This window comes from Sceloporus occidentalis, unplaced genomic scaffold (assembly GCF_023333645.1).
Source record: "Sceloporus occidentalis isolate IW3139 unplaced genomic scaffold, rSceOcc1.0.p SCAF_1, whole genome shotgun sequence".
NCBI lineage: Eukaryota > Metazoa > Chordata > Lepidosauria > Squamata > Phrynosomatidae > Sceloporus > Sceloporus occidentalis.
The window spans coordinates 231,632,638-231,645,329 of NW_028316981.1; the positions used below are offsets into that span (position 1 = coordinate 231,632,638).

General features: G+C 39.6%; 1 protein-coding gene across 12 annotated transcripts in view; it reads left to right on the forward strand.

The window, feature by feature from the left end:
- The window catches only part of PTPRD (protein tyrosine phosphatase receptor type D), a 1,452,104-nt gene that overhangs the window by 1,387,381 nt on the left and 52,031 nt on the right, over positions 1 to 12,692 (forward strand). For all 12 annotated transcript variants that reach the window (XM_089489811.1, XM_089489739.1, XM_089489757.1 and 9 more), the window contains 2 exons: positions 9,146 to 9,265; positions 9,995 to 10,149. In XM_089489811.1, coding sequence (XP_089345937.1) covers positions 9,146 to 9,265; positions 9,995 to 10,149 — 275 coding nt within the window. The remainder of the gene's footprint in view (positions 1 to 9,145; positions 9,266 to 9,994; positions 10,150 to 12,692) is intronic.

Genomic DNA, 12,692 nt, shown 5'->3' on the forward strand with positions numbered 1-12,692 from the left:
TGCACAATTTGTAATCCAGCAAGTTGAACACATCCCACCAACAATCTCTGGTAACCCTCTAGGGCCTCAATAAATCATGTTTTTCCTCCCTGACATGCTCTGCAGAACCATGGGATTTGCAAGCTATAATAAATGGCTAAATGGCTCCATTTCAGCTTATTCAGCATGCATTGTGCGGACTTGATGGGCAGCTATTTTGATGATTTCTTCCTAGCTGTATGTGAACATCCCATTGGCTGGCCTGAAAGACGTCAAGCCTTTGACTGCCTCCAAACAAATGCCTGTAAAGCCTCAAAAGGTGCTTTTTATTGCTGCTACTGCTTCCCTTTGGGCAGTTCCAAGGCAGAGAAACTGGCTTTGGAGCAAGGAAAGTGGAAGCATGGTTGCATTCTGGCATTGTTGTTTTGTGTCTCCAATTCAGTTTTTACTTATGGGAACCCTAAGGCAAATCTGTCATAGGATTTTCTTGGCAGGTTTCTTCAGAGGGGGCCATTGCTATCCTCTGAGGCTGAGAGAGTGTGACTTGCCCAAGGTCATCCAGTGGGTATTTATGTTCAAGCAGGGAATCAGTCTCTGATTTCCAGGGTTGTAGTCCAATACTCAAACCACTGCTTCACATTAGCTCTCACATTCTGGCATGCCTCTTCTCAAATAACTGTCATGATTATCATCATCATTTGTATGAATACCATCATCATAATATTCATCATGATAATCATAACTACCATTATTATGTCCCTTCTCACAGAGACATTCACTGTTCAGAAGAACAATTAAAACATGTAGTTGTCATGAAATTTCCTAGCAGTTTTTGTTTCCTTGCATTATCCCTGGGCAAGTCACATGCTCTCAGCCTCAGGGAAAGGCAATGGCAAACCTCCTCTGAACAACTCTTTCCAAGAAAACCCCATGGTAGGTTTGCCTTAGGGTCACCATAGGATGGAAATGATTTGAAGGCACTCAACAAAAAGAAAAACAAATGGTCTTATTAGGGATGAAGAGGAAGAGTTTATTCTCTCTCTCTCTCTCTCTCTCTCTCTCTCTCTCTCTCTCTCTCTCTCACACACACACACACACACACACACACACAAAACACATATCCTGCACAACATGTGGATGAACGCAGTCCACCAACTTCCAAATCACACTTCATTGGTTAGCCAAACATGTTCAGTTTAACAAAATAAAATTGTTTACAAAATATAATTTGTAGGTGAAAAAAGCCCACCAGCATCCAGTGACTTGAGCAAAGGGGATAAGGTGGCTTATCTCACAGTGGGAGGACAGCCCCCTCCACTCAGACAGTGGACTGTCCTTGCCATCAAACATATATTGTGAGCCAAGAGAAATGCACCAAATGTAAGTCTGGCTGTTATTGCTTGACTAGAGGTACAGAAAGAAAGGCAGGGCTATTAAACACAGCCAACGGAAGATTCTCAGATTGCTGGGCCTCAGACTGTGCTGGTTTGATAATAAGAAAGATGCTGTGTATTCCCCACACTTTCTATTTCTCAGAAACACATACAGACAAAACAGTCTAAACAAGATGAAAAATGCTCTGAAGTACTATATTATTAAAATATAGTTGACGTTCTAGCAATGCTATTATTTGTTGGTATTTGTACTCTAGCTCTCTGCCCCAAGCAGGATAAAGAAAGAAAGAATGAGAGAGAATGCAAGAGAGGGGAGCGTTCTTCCCCTGCAATGACAGACTTGATAATTATTTTATCTTGAAGGCAAAACCATTCTGCTGAGGAGGGACTTCATCTCCATCTTCCATCACAATTTTGTTTACTTGCTTTCCGTTTGCTCAGTCCTGCAGCTTTGCTCCAGCATTTCTAACCTGCACTGCATAGATAAAGGGATTTTTGGAGAAGTGGGGGCAGGGAAGCATCAGCAGAAACAAACTTAGTTGGTTCATTAGCATGTGTTAGATGTCTGACTAACCCCAGCTTTGAGAACTTACATATTCAACAGCTGAGTACATTGAATGAAGATGTTACAGTGAATTAGTTATTCATTTGTTTGCCTATGGGGAAGCTTCAGGGCAAGGGGAGCTCTTTTATTTATAACCCTTCACATTTTATTGTTTTCATTTTAAATACCATCTCCCAAATCTCACCTAACCTAATCCAGACTTTAGAGGGGGGGAAAATCAGTCCATTAATTCGCTATCACACACATAATTTATATCAAAAAGGATTATACACACTGCAGTGCATGAAGAATATTGATAACATATTTATTACATGCATGAGTTTCATTTGTATGAAATGAAAGGAAAATATTAAGGGGTGGAAACCAGAGATTAGAAAAACCAACTGACAGTTACAGGACAGGAATACATAAAGCGATTTAAAGCATTAATATTCTTGTACTTATGACTTATAGTAGGATTCCTTTTCTGCAGATTTTCCATGTGCAGTGTTACATCTTGTTTTGGTTCAACTCACATTGAATCATAGAATCGTAGAGTTGTAGAGTTGGAAGAGAACACAAGGGCCATCCAGTCCAATCCTCTGCCATGCAGGAAATCTTAATCAAAGCACCTCCGACAGACGGCCATCCAGCCTCTGCTTAAAGACCTCTAAGGAAGGAGACTCCACTACACTCCCAGGGACTTTGTTCCACTGTCGAACAGCCCTTACTGTCAGGAAGTTCCTCCTAATGTTGAGGAGGAAGCTCTTTTCCTGGAGCTTGCATCCATTGTTCCGGGTCCTGTTCTCTGGAGCAGCAGAAAACAAGCTTGCTCCCTCCTCACTATGACATCACATACCAGTTGTGACCTAAAAATTATTTTTATATTACGCAATTTAACCAGTCAGAAATTTAAATTGGTCTGGACAGCCAGCTAATGATGGAGGGTGTTTGGAACAAAGTGAAGATGCTATTCTGTGGAAGTAACCTTTTTGCTCTCTATGGAATGTTGTTATTTGAGATGGAGATGGTGTGGCTTCATAAATGGTAAATTATTTGCTACAAGCTGTTGCAACAGAACTAGTCTGCTCTGCTAGGTTTATAGCAGAGGGTTCATTAATTTTTCTCCCTCACAGTCATTAACATTTCCCCTAACATTTCTAAGAACAATGCAGAAAGTTAGATATGCAGATCTGCCTAGGGGCTAGATCTCCAAGAAATAAGCTTCTGAGTGCATATCTTTGGCTGAAAAGGGATATTTCATATTCAGTTCTCAAGTTCACACCACTAATCAAGGTTTTGTGGTGGGAAAAGTGGGAAGATGGATTCCTTCCCTTGCCCTCTCTGATTTCCCCTTTCTTAACAAACAGTGCAGTGTTGGCATTAGAGCTTCTTTTATCCACGTATATGTTGATGCACATAGGTGCTACTGGATCCTACAACAAAATCTTTTGGTTAGATCTGTTGGATCATTTTGGAATTAGAGCCAAATGTCATGGGGGGGGGGGGGGGGATGCCACTGCATGGAAAAAATCGTTAATATTCTTCCATTTTCTAATGTGATAAATGCTTCACATTCTCTCTCAATCTCTCCCTTCCTTCCACTTTCTGCTCTTTTTAGCCTTAGGTTTTTGAAGAAATGTTTTAGTGTGAATTGATAACTAAGCACTCATTCAACCATCCCTGGCATAAATTTTAGAACTAGTTGGTCCTTTAGCATCACAGGCTAGGACTACTTTTTGAGAAAAACAACCACTTATAACATGGAAATTCTTCACAATTCCTTCAGTCTTGGCCATAATGTTAAATTTCACTTGACTATTGCATACAGTATTTAGCTGACATTAATTTAAGCCCGTGTCACAAGGCAGTAGCATCACAGGGCTGGTCCATTGATATATGGTAAAGTCACAATGAGTTGAAAGCCATGGTTCCAACCAAGGATGCATCACAGTATCCAAAGTACACAAAGACCTCAATGTAATTTTATGCATTAAAGCATTTACAGGCCCACTAAGCAGTCAACAATGGCTAAGCAGAAACTACCATTGCCATTTTGCTGATGAAATGGCTTCCAGTGATAGAGCCAGAAGGAAATAACCCTCTCTGTCATGTACTCTCAGAATCAACCCTGGAGATCTGGAGATCATGCCACACCTGCGGCAAATTTGCAGGTGGTATGGAGGGCAAGAGGATGAATGAAAGAAAAATATTTTTTTCTTGTTTATGGAATAGCGTGGTGCAGGATTTAGGCCAGGGTCTTTATCATATAGATTAGCTATATAAAAGAAAATGCAGTTGGCCCTCCGTTTTCGCGCAGGATCCATTCTGGACCCCCCCCCCGCGAAAATGGGCTTGCACATATTCAAGCTTCATAGGCTTAAATGGACTGTGCCTCTGTGTGCGCAGCCCAGGCACGTGCATGCCATAGAAAATAGCAGAGGTTGCCTCTCCGTGGGTATTCAAGGGCGCAGATCTGAGATCTGCGAGTTAGGAGGGGTGACTGTAATTGAATTATTCTCATTGGTGGAGATATGTACCAATTGGAGGGGGGGAATTTGAGGACTAATACATTGGCTGTTTTTCATTACTGAAATAACAAGGAATGCAGCCTAGATATTACATTGCAATCCATCTGAAGGAGTCCAGCATTGATTCACTTTAGCTGTTCATGAAACTCTCAGAGCATCCATTGTCTGAACTCCCTTTTAAATTACCTCCCAGATTATAACTGTTTTCTTCCTCGTCTTTGTGTCCTTGCTCATGGTGTTGGCAAGAGTCAAAGAATGCTTTGATAAACTAGAATTCTGTTATAAGTGTGATATCTAGCAATGTGCACTACACTGTAACAGATCGATCAGTACATTGCGTTCTTGTTCCTTAATCTGCAAGCTTCCTGAATCCAGTCCATGTATGGAAACAAGATTCTATCTTATCTAGAAGCGATAAAGCAAGTTGATCGGTTTACATTGTGCATGAGTGTTATTCGACAGACTAACAAAAATCTTGCTACATAGCCCAGCTGGCAAGACAGAAAGAGTAGTTGCTCTTAACCTCACACCTACCTTGTGCTGCTTTACACTGAATAGTGCTGTAGGTTAATTTTGTACTCAGTTCCTGGATCGATAGACCAATCCAGCAGTTCATTAGTAAGCATGCCATGAAAAGTCTATCAAGCTGAATCTTCAAAATAAATGGCATGCTAAATGCCAAATACATCAACAGAAAGTAAAACTGCATGGCATGGAATGGAATGAATATTTCATAAAACTGGCAAAGCTGCTGAAGTTTGAAAATATATCCAAGCAGTTTGGGAAGGGAGGGAGGAGTGGCCATATCCTACAATACTAGGGCTTCTTCAAGGTGCAGAAGAAAAGAAGGCAAGTAAAATTTCACTTATTACAATCTCCCCAAGAGTTTTTTTTTTTAAAGTGAGACTGGATCTGTCTACCGGAAAATTACCTCTCTCCCCTTGAATGTCAGGAATTATGTTCATCATTTTTGTATTTTTTTCCCCCATCTTTTTACATATGGAAATGTGCCTCCTTCAGCATCACTGATGCAAGGCAAGACCATCTTTTGGCATCTGTGGTTTGCTCAAGCGTGAAGGTTCATGAATATTCTTTAGTAATAGATGTAGATTTTTAAATTCGTCAAGTTTGGAATGGGTGTCAGCTTTCATTTTTATTGGAAAAGAAATTGTTCAGTGTTCGCTTTCATAGCATTCATTCCAGCAAATGTGTCATTTTCAAGCAAAAGCATGGAGACTAGTGGTGACTCCATAAGGCTGTGACATTTATCCATTTAATACCATGTAGGAGTCCTCTGTTGTGATTTGTATACAAAGAAAAACATAAGACAGCACCATCTGTGACCTTTCTGTTTCCAGATGTGATCTGGTATCACCTTTGACCTCAACATTATGTCTGCTTTTTTTTAGAATGATAAAACCCTTTCCTAAAATAGTAGCATATTCAATGGTGGTTGTATTGGTCATGCAGCAAAATACAACAAAATCCTTTACAACACTTATATTGGCCAAACTAAAATGTACAAAATTCATCATGTAAGCTTTCAAAGCTTCATTGGCTTCTTCTTTATGATTTTAACACCCTTCAAAAGCTAGTTTAATGTATTTTGTGTATTTTGGTTGGCCAATAAAGATACTGCTGTTTTGTGAATTTTGTGGATTTTTGGATTTTGTAAATCCAAATATTAATATGATTAATAGTGTATATAGTTGAATTTCTAAATGTGTCATAAGGCTGTGCATACTGATTTTTCTCTCACAGTTGTATTCTGACAGAGTGCTGTTCTTTTCAGCACAGATACACAACTAAAATATTTTGTCCTCTCATTTGTGTACTGCCTAAAGCTCTTTCAGATTAATCATAAAGCTGCCACCAAGACCCTGCCACAGCAAACTTTTTTAAGGCAGTTTGCAATAACATGAAATCACAATGTAAAAATAATAAATAATAAATGTAACAGTAAGGGAAAAGATAGAAGCAGAGTAAAGCCTCAAGACACTTAGAAGAACTGGGCAGACAGATTATTTTCAGCTACAAAACAAACAAAATGCCCCTAAATAGACTAGGGTAAACTTCTCAGGGAAGGGATTTCCAGAGATGGAGTACTAGAACAGAAAAGGTCCTGTCTCCTGTATCATGGAAAGTGGTAGGACTTGGACCAGAATCCTAAAAGCTGATCACTGGGGCAGGATTATGAGGGAATAGATGTCCCTTCAGCGTATGTGTGCTTTAATTTGTCAGGTTACAAGTGTACAGTACTTTCTCTGGGCACAGATTTTAACTACTTTATATTTCTAACCATCTTAAATTTGGGTACACATTCAAGGGTCAGAATGAGTTGAGAGAGAGCGAATGTGCTAAATTGTGTACCTCTTGTCTAATAATGTTGCTTTTATTCTAAGGCTACTAGAGACACCAGAATTGTTATATCTCTGATGCTTGTAGGATGAGTGGAATTCAAACGTGTTGTTGAAGAGGTACAGTAGCAGCCTACATCACAGACTGTACTGGAACATTTGGGTGCCATTGATGAATAGGCCAGGCAATGGCTCAAAGGGAACAAAATGCTTTGTCTGTGAAATGAAGAATATCATTCACTGGAGCATCCCAAGAGGTTTACATAAAGATTTAAAAAACAAATGTGTGGGCAAGAAAAAAGCCAGCAGGAAAATATCACAGTGCAGTGAAAAAATGATAATTATTACGTTTTCTTTCTGTCTCTTTCACATGCGTGCACACATACACACATGGTATTGTTTTGCAGTTTAACTTGAACATAGCATGTCAGGCATAAGTAAAAAGGTTGTTTTCCTTGGGTAGCCTTTAAGTCATGTTAATTTTGGTGGAAAAGATAATAAGCACTTGCCTAGCCCAATTTTCCTATGCTTGAATCCAAAAAATTGTGGAACAGTTTCCGAAGGGAATTTCAGACCTATATTTTTAAATCAAGCACACAAGCTTTGTCATCTGACAAACTCCTAACATATTTCTTCTGTAAATGAAGGGAATTTCCTAAGTAATATGGAGTCTGGTATATGGGTCTACCATTAAAACAGTAAGAGTAGAAAATTGCAATGGGCACAGCCAACCTTTTGAGAATGCCAAACTTAGCTCTTTGAATTCTATCCCTTATTTATCTAACAAAGCATTGGGAATTAAAGCATTGGGTATTACAATGTTATGATATGATTACCATAATATAATCATTAGCTTAAGAGAAATGATATATTATACTCTTGTAAAAGATTGTCTAGCCTATCAGAGTACACCCTGGAGAATACTTTCAACCAAATGTAAATTCTTCAGCCATGCATAAAATTGACAAAAGTTTGTGCTATTCATTGCTTTGTGTCCAAATTTATTTTGCTTGTTAAGAGTGGCAATTTTTTGAAATGGAAACTTCTGCAGACCAAGTGCCCTTTAAAATCTGTTGGATGAACTCTTTCCATGAAGGGATATAATTTAAAGACCTATTAATGATATCTTTCATTGAAGAGACTGGGAAGAAAATATACTGTTTTATAATGTACACTTCCTGACAAAATGTATTTCAAGCATTCACAACTAAAGAAAGCCCACTTCTTATTTCAGTGCTTACATTTACCTCTCCTAAATCAGGGTACCCTCCACATCAGCCTTCAGTGGCAAGAGGATGAAAGGGAGTGGCCAGACAAGCAGCTAGCTGTAGTCCTGCACTTAGCCACAGGGAGTGACAAAGGCATCCTTCTGGTCCTCCAGGACGTCCAAGAGGATGAAATTGCCTTCCTGTTGCCATCTGCTAAAGCAAAGCCAGCTACAGTGTGACTACTATCTCTTATCCCCTTGTCACTGGACAAGACAGTCAGATGAAAGTGCAAAGAAAGGACATGGCCAGCAAAGGTACAAGGGAGAGTAGAATAGCCTCTTGGACCTTCAGAGGTTGCTGGTCCTTGTCCTAGAGCAGGAATAGGCAAATGAGGCTTTTTCTGGCCCCAGGGCCCTCTAGTGGATCAAAAATGTGCCCCCTACCCTTCCACAGTTTCTCCCCCCATCCTAGAGCATTACTGAAATACCTGCTTTGTTTTAAGAACTACTCCATAAAACTTGTACAAAGCTCCACCATTCTACTTGCTATTCTAAATGCCAAAGAAGTAATTTATATAGACGCATTACAGACTGCCCAAAATAGGCGGTCTGCCGCCACCGCCGGTTGCTGCGTCCATGAACCGCAGCGGCCAAACCGCACGGTTCCTGGGCGCAGCCAGAAAGAAGTGCCGAAATGGCGCTTCTTTCTGGGCCCCGGAAGTGATGCCGCGAGGTCATGCACTCGCGGCGTCCAGGTGCTATGCGTCCGCGACATCAAAATGGCGGCCCCCGTGTGGATGGGCGCCGCCATTTTGTACGGACTCGGTCCATACTAGGATCGAGGGACGTCAGGAAGTGACACCCCTTCTCAACCCGAACACACCCCTTCTCAGCCCTACCTCGCCCCTTTGGCGCGTTTGTAATGAGCCATAGAATCTCCAGAATGAACCATATTCTATGCTCCTTCTGGGTGATCTGGATCAATCCCATCATTTCATTTTCTAATAGAATGTATGCCTTCTGTCATTACGTGGTAATATTACAGTATCTTCTTCTTGCATTTCCAAGTGTTTTTGAAACTAACTGCCTTGGTTTTAAAGTGAATATATTCAAACCTGAAATGTTTGTTGCAGGTCAAATGTGATCAATATTGGCCAAGCAGAGGAACAGAAACATATGGACTTATCCAAGTGACCTTGCTGGACACAGTAGAATTGGCAACATACTGTGTTAGAACATTTGCACTTTACAAGGTACTTTTGGATTCTGTATTCAACTTCCTAGGAAATGCACTATTAGACAAAGTATGGCAAGACTGTTTGAATGTCCCAGGTTTTCCTTGAATTGAGAAACAACAGAGTTACATACAAGTGTTGTACTGTCCTACCTGGGTCCCTGTAATCCAACAAATGACAAAATCAAGTTTCCCTAGAACTAAATTCTATTTGACACATGTTTCTGAACTTTTCAGGGTAAGAATATCCACAAAATGCCTTTAAACATTTACCCAGATTTACAATTATGAAGCATTTTTTGTACAATTCAGGCTTAAATCAGAATTATGTTGTTGTTTTAATTGTTTGTTTACCTTACTTCCATGCCCCTTGAAAACTGTTCTTTTTATTCTGGCAGACTTTGAATATTTTCATGTTGATCTCTTTTAACTTAGCCAAATACGGCAAGTTTCCTGTTGCTAAATGGTTTATCCGGTGTGTAATAATTTCTATACAACTTAGCTGCTACTGAAATAAAAAGTGCTATCACTCCTCATTCAACTGTCCAGCAGTGTTATGTTTTCTTCACTGTTTTGAAAAATCCAACAGAGCTAGCTATTTAAAATGGGCCACAGCTGTAGATTAACCACACATTCATGTTGCATGGTGAGACAAATCTCATACTGATGTGAAATTACGCCTTTGCTTCATGCTGGAGTGCCGCTTTGGCATGAAATAGTCATTTTAGTGATGGTTCTTTTCTGGCAGAATGGATCAAGTGAAAAGAGAGAAGTAAGGCAATTCCAGTTCACCGCGTGGCCTGATCATGGAGTTCCAGAACATCCTACACCATTCCTAGCTTTCTTACGACGAGTCAAAACCTGTAATCCTCCTGATGCTGGACCAATGGTTGTTCATTGCAGGTAAGCACAGGCTTTGTTGTAAAAGTATTGCAAAGTATTGGGAAAAAATCATATTAGTGTGTTCCATGGTTTTGTACGCTAAATATTGCAGTAGAACAATATTACCTACTTTCCCATTATCTGACACTTCTGATTATCCAGGTAAATTATAGTTTTAACTATTGGCCAGAATTCAAGAAATTATCAAGCTAGCTCCAGAACCCAAAGAAGATTTAGAAGGTTTCTATACTGTTCTTTTTTTTATTTTTGAAAGACATATAATTTATCAAAATTTAACAGAATGAAATAAAAGTTACGGACTGTTTGCATTCCTTAACAAGACATGTAATAAATGCATATGTTTACATTTCTTTTTGTAGTCTTCAAGTTAAGATGTCATTCCAGTAAGATTTATTATTCTTATTTTCTGAATATCAAGTGATTTCACAATTGAGAGGAATTTTTAAAGCTATTTCAGTTTAAGTTCAGTGTGTCTAAGCTCACTTGTGTATAAGACTATGGATATTAGTATCTCACCAGAATTCTTGTTCCAGTTGTGTACTGAGTTGCTAGACTTGTTTTTCTTCCGATACTGACATTTGTCAATATATTTACGTGCATTTTTCCAAAATGGATACATTTTATAGGTTTTTTTCCCCTAATATATACATTTTGTGTACATTTTTTGCAGTTTGTGCTCAGATTTTAAATGTTTGCATGTATAAATATTTTTCTGCATATTTTTGCTTAAAAACACATTGGCACATGTATGTATTTCCAAAGCAACCTGCGCTCCGTCCCGCTATTAGTCTTGGGAAATGAGAAATAGATACTCTGGAATTATGAACACAATGAATTTATTTATCATGCCTAGTAATGTGATGGAGAATCCATCCATGCATAATATCCATAGGCACATTCAGCTTTTCTTATTTTTCTCCCAGTAATGACCTTTCATTGTGTTTTGCCTACATAGTTTTCCCAACATCTTTAAGCAGCTATACTGGTTTCAGGAGAGTCCAGGAGCTCTAGACTCTATGTAGACAATCATTCATGCCATCTTACAGCATTATATAATCAATAGGATGGTATGAGTTACACTGGACAGTTTTCTGGTGTAGACTAAAGGGAAAGAACAAACCATATCTGTGCGGATCTTGGGGTTCTTATCATGCTGGTCTGCTTAAAGTTCTAGTTACAGAAATTTACATAGTAAAAATAATCCAGTTGTCCAATACTTTGAGTATCTACTAAGTTTTTTAAAAACCAAAACACTCTCGTACAGCATGAAACTGAGTTTGTTAATGGTGATCCAGTAGTAGTACAGAATTTGTGAAGCTATCAATTCTGTTTACAAAAATGAATTTCTTGTTGTCTATTTACATGTACTGTACTTCATGTATGCAAGGGGATCTTATAGCACATTTGAAACTTACTGAAAGAAAGAATTTGATAGCAGGAGTTTTCATGGACTTGAGCCTATTTCGTCAGATGCATGTATAAATCGAGGAAATAGGTTCAAGTCTATGAATGCTCATTGTACCAAATTCTTTGCCCACCCACCCCCGGAATAATGATTCAAGACAATGGAAAGTGGGTTCAAACAGGGTCATTTATTAACTTGACCTGTTTATTAATTTTTTATGGAACTGCAAACGTGGTGGGGAAATAGCCAAAGACAGGAGCAGCTGTAACCGGTGGTCTACCTCTGAGACTTTCTCCGCAGCCTCCCTTCGGCGATAGCACCTGAGTGAGTCCCAACAGTAACCCAAAAGTTGGGTTATTTATTGGCCGGCCTGCATCAAGAAGACTAACATGAAAGTCCCTCGCCGAATGCCCAAGAATTAAAGAGAGGGCTTTATCCTCCATGCAGTCCCAAGGGGTGTCTCTTTCCCCACCTCCCAGGTCTCAAGGCTAAGAGGTGGTTTCATAGACCTCCCTTCCACCCAAACGGTGTCCTAGGCGCTCACCAAAATCCAAATTTCTTTCAAATCATGCTGAATCAAGCTATTTAGATGCCATCCAAGCCAATTTCCCAAGGACCATCTAGAAACAGAATGGGGTTGCGAAAAAGCCCTCAGAAAGGGGGGGGGGGTCCTACTTGGCTCCGAAGCAGCCAAATTAACTTCACACTGCACCAGCAGTGGCAGGGTGAGTTGATTGCAAAACTGGTGAAGAAGCTGGGAGAAGCAGACCACAAATTGGCTAGTCTATGAAAGCTCATGCTACCAAATTCTCTTTCACTTGGTCTCAGAAGTGCTACAACATCCCTTTGCATACTTTTTTCCAGACTAACATGGCTATGCCTTTGAATTGTACTTCATGTAATTATACACACACACACACACACACACACACACATGCCGTAATTCATTTACATGGATTATGAGGTGAAGAAATTTTGAAGACCATCCTAGTGAATGAGCAGCTCCTTTAATATTTAGACTCACCAGCATCTTCTCTCCTCCTGCCTCACTTTATCAGTGTATTGACATTTATATTCCATCTTTCTTTCAATGGGATTCTCTATCCCATTTTCTGCTCACATCCATCCTTTGTGGCTA